General features: G+C 27.7%; 2 protein-coding genes across 2 annotated transcripts; both read left to right on the top strand.

Annotated features, from left to right (window-relative positions):
- Positions 1 to 7: 7 nt before the first annotated feature.
- Positions 8 to 1,354, top strand: ENU1_075510 (F-box domain containing protein, putative; the record flags this gene model as incomplete). Its single annotated transcript, XM_008858529.1, has 1 exon — positions 8 to 1,354. The coding sequence occupies one exon, from the start codon at positions 8 to 10 to the stop codon at positions 1,352 to 1,354; it is 1,347 nt and encodes a 448-aa protein (XP_008856751.1).
- A 242-nt stretch (positions 1,355 to 1,596) lies between these two features.
- Positions 1,597 to 3,351, top strand: ENU1_075500 (cortexillin II, putative; the record flags this gene model as incomplete). Its single annotated transcript, XM_008858528.1, has 1 exon — positions 1,597 to 3,351. The coding sequence occupies one exon, from the start codon at positions 1,597 to 1,599 to the stop codon at positions 3,349 to 3,351; it is 1,755 nt and encodes a 584-aa protein (XP_008856750.1).
- Between the last annotated feature and the right edge of the window lie 503 nt (positions 3,352 to 3,854).

The raw sequence follows: 3,854 nt of genomic DNA, 5'->3' as shown, positions 1-3,854 counted from the left end.
AAACAAAATGGGACAAGTTCCAAGTAAGAAAGGAATGAATAAAATATATGTTGGACCAAAAAGAAAACGACAACATATTGCAGAAGCAGTAAGAAGTGCACAACCAAATTCATATATATTTGTAGAGAGTGGGAAATATGAAGAAACTGAGCCGATAGTTATAGATAAGTCAGTGATTATTATTGGATTAGTTGAAGAAGGAGGGTCAAATGTAGTAGTTAAAACGGATTCATCAGCGTGTTTATTGATGTCAACAGCGGAAAAAGTGTTCATACAAAATATTGATTTTACAACATCAGCTAGTATGAAACCAGTAATTGATGTACAACAAGGAGAAATTATATTAGAACAATGTGGGATTTGTAATGGAGAAGAAGGAATAATTATGTCACCACATAGTTCATCATTGACGATGATAAAATGTAATGTTACACAATGTAGTAAAGTTGGAGTTGCATGTGATGGAGAAGAAACAAGTATATTAATAGATAAAAGTACATTTAGAGATTGTGGAACAGGGATTTCAATTTCACAAGGATCAAATCCATTAATAAGTGAAAGTCTTATTTCGCAATGTGGAACGGGAATATATGTTACAGAGAATGGAAGAGGATGTATTATAGATTGTACGATATCATTAAATAAGAAACCGGGAATATTAACACATAGTGGAGGGAATCCAGTAATAATAAATACTAAAGTTATAGATGGCACATCAAATGGATTATTTGTGAAAAATAAAGGAAAAGGAGTAATGATAGATTGTGAAATTTCCAAAAATTATCTTCCAGGAATTGCATCATGTGAAGAAGGAAATCCATGTATTGTTCATAGTAATATTAAAGAAGGAAAAAATGCAGGAGTATTTGTATATGAAAATGGAAAAGGATTATTTGCATCATGTACAATGAAAGAAAACACAATGCCAGGAATTGAAGTAAGAGGAAGTGGAAATCCAATTGTAGTTGATTCAGATATTTCAAGAGGACAATCCAATGGAATATATTTACATAATAAAGCGGATGGAATATTTGTAAGAACATCAGTCACAGAAAATGCATTACCAGGGATGGCAATTAGAACAGGAGCAAATCCACTTGTGTATGAATGTAATCTTGTTGCAGGAAAAGATTATGCATTATTTGTAAGTGATAAAGGACAAGGACTTATTGTTAATTCTACTATTGAAGGATGTTCAGCACAACCAGTAGGAACACAAGAAGGGAATTGTACAATTCATGGAGGAAAAATTATTGATGGAAAAAAGAATAATGTTCAAGAATGGTTAGAAAAAATCCCAGAAGGACTTGGATTGTTAGAAGAAGATATTCCAGATTTTAGTCTTGTTCAATAAACAATAAATTGTGATATTTTGGTTTTTTTAAGAAGAAAAATAAGAGAGAATAACAAAGAAATAAGAGAGAATAACAAAGAAATACGAAAGGAAGAAATTTTGAAGAGAAATCAAAAGACGAAGTAAAAAACAAGAAAAAAGGAAATGAAGGAGAAAAACAGAAAAGATAAAAAAGAAGAAAAAGACCAAAAATAGAAGAAGGTAAAGAAGATTTTGAGATGGAACTGAAGAAGCACAAGAAAATGGAAGGAACAGACAACGTACTAAATACACCAAGAGATATTACAGAAGAAGAAAAGGAGAAAAGAGAACAAAAGAATAAGAGATGGATTATTGTCCAACAACAAGCATTTACTCATTGGGTGAATGAGACAGTTCAACAACGAGGAATGACAGTCAATGATATAAGTGTTGACTTTAAAACGGGGATTGTATTAATTAATTTCTTTGAATTAATTTCTAAGAAAATCTTAAGAGAAAGATATAATCATGCACCAAAGAATAGGATTCAATGTATTAATAATTTACATTGTGCATTAACATTTATGGAAAGAGATATGTTAGTTAAAAATCCAGGATGTTCAGCAGAAGATATTATTGATGCAGAGAAATATGGGAATAAATTAATATTAGGATTATTATATACATTATATAGAATTTATCGTATGAATCCAGTTGATTTAGTTGGAAGTGAAAATGGGAAACCATTACGAGAAGAAGATGCACTTTTAGCATGGGTTAGACAAACTACAGAAGGATATTCAGGAGTTAATATAAGTAATTTTAGACATTCATTTAATGATGGGAAAGCTATATTAGCATTATGTCATGCATATACACGGTTAACAGGAGAGAATGGATTTGATTATGAAGAAATAGCAAATAAAACAGCGGAAGAAGTTTTAGAATATGGATTTGATTTTGCACAAAAAAAGATGGGAATAGATAGATTACTTGAAGTAGAAGAAGTGAAAGAAGGAGATATTGATGAAAGAGCACTTGCAATATATGCATCATTATTCCATCATGCATTTAAAACATTTAAAGAACTTCAAGCAATGAAAAATGAATTAGGGAATGCATCAGGAGAATTACAAATGCAAATGAAAAGTAAAAATGATTTAATTAAGATGAATTTAGATATGAAGAAAGAGATTGAAGAAATGAAAGAAAAGAAAGGATTAATGCAACAAGAATTAGATTCATTGAATCAACAAATTGAAGAAGTTAAAGGAATGAATGAGAATAAAGAAAAAGAAATAGAAGAGATTGAAAGAAAAGAAAAAGAATATAAAGAAGCAATAGAAGAATATAATCATAAAATAGAAGAATTAAATAAGAAAAATGAAGAACTTAATTTGAAAATAGAAAATTTAGAAAATGAACATCAAAAAGATGATGCTAAGAAAAGTCTATTACAAGAAGAGTTAAAAAAATTAAAAGAAGAATTAGAAAAATTAAATAAAGAAATTCAAGTAGAACAAGAATTAAAGAATGGAGCGGATATTACAAGTAAATTTGAAGAACAATCTAAAGCAAATAAGAAATTAGAAGAAGAAGTAAATGAATTAGAAGAAGAAATGGAAGAATTAGATGGAGTATCTAAAAATTTAAGAAAGAATTTAGAAGATATAGAAAAAGAAAAGAATGGATATGGGGATAGTATAAATAATATATGTAAAGAAGCAGAGAATTATAGTGGAGCACTTGGAATATTAAAGAAACAAATAGAACTTCATGCTGAAGATTTACAAAGATGGTCAGGAATGTTAGAAGGAAAAAGTGATGTAGGAGATGTTGAAAGTATTGTTATGAAATTAAAAGCGGATAATGAAGAAAAAAGTGCACAAGAAAGAGTTGGTATTTATCTTGCTATGTTACAAAGTGAAAATGAAGAAATGGAGAAATTATATAAAACGAAAATAGATGAAATGAATGGAGTAGGAGAAGCGAAAAAGAAGAAACCAGTTGCTAAAAAACCAGCAGTTAAGAAATAACAATCTTAACATAACACATTAACAATAAAACAGTTTTTGGTTATAAAAATTTTTTATTTTAAGAATAAAATAAGTAGATAATTTACTATTTTTTCTAATGAAGAGAAATAGAAAATCATTTAACATAAATTAATACAAACACATATTACTTTTATTGTTATTTAATCATATAATTCTTATATTATATAATCATTAAATAAAATATAAGATATTTTTATCATTACAAATAAATGGATAATTAATAACAATAAAAAGAAGACACAAACTAAAGAAAGTATTTAAAATACAAAAAATATAAAAACTGAAGACAATAATTAATATTAGAAAGACTTCAAATGAATAAATAAAAAAGAATAAAAGAAAGACAAAGGAAGAAAGAGAATAGGAAATAAAAAATAAGAAGAAATCGAGGGAGTTTAAAGACAGAGAATAAAAGAAGTAGAAAATAAGAAAGAAGAAAAGGATATATAAAACAGAAAATAATAAACAGATTTAGGAAAAAA

The sequence above is a fragment of the Entamoeba nuttalli genome (genome assembly GCF_000257125.1).
Source record: "Entamoeba nuttalli P19 unplaced genomic scaffold asmbl_3633, whole genome shotgun sequence".
Classification (NCBI taxonomy): domain Eukaryota; phylum Evosea; order Mastigamoebida; family Endamoebidae; genus Entamoeba; species Entamoeba nuttalli.
The sequence above is the reverse complement of the archived record's forward strand: the minus strand, read 5'-3'. Positions and strand labels throughout refer to the sequence as shown.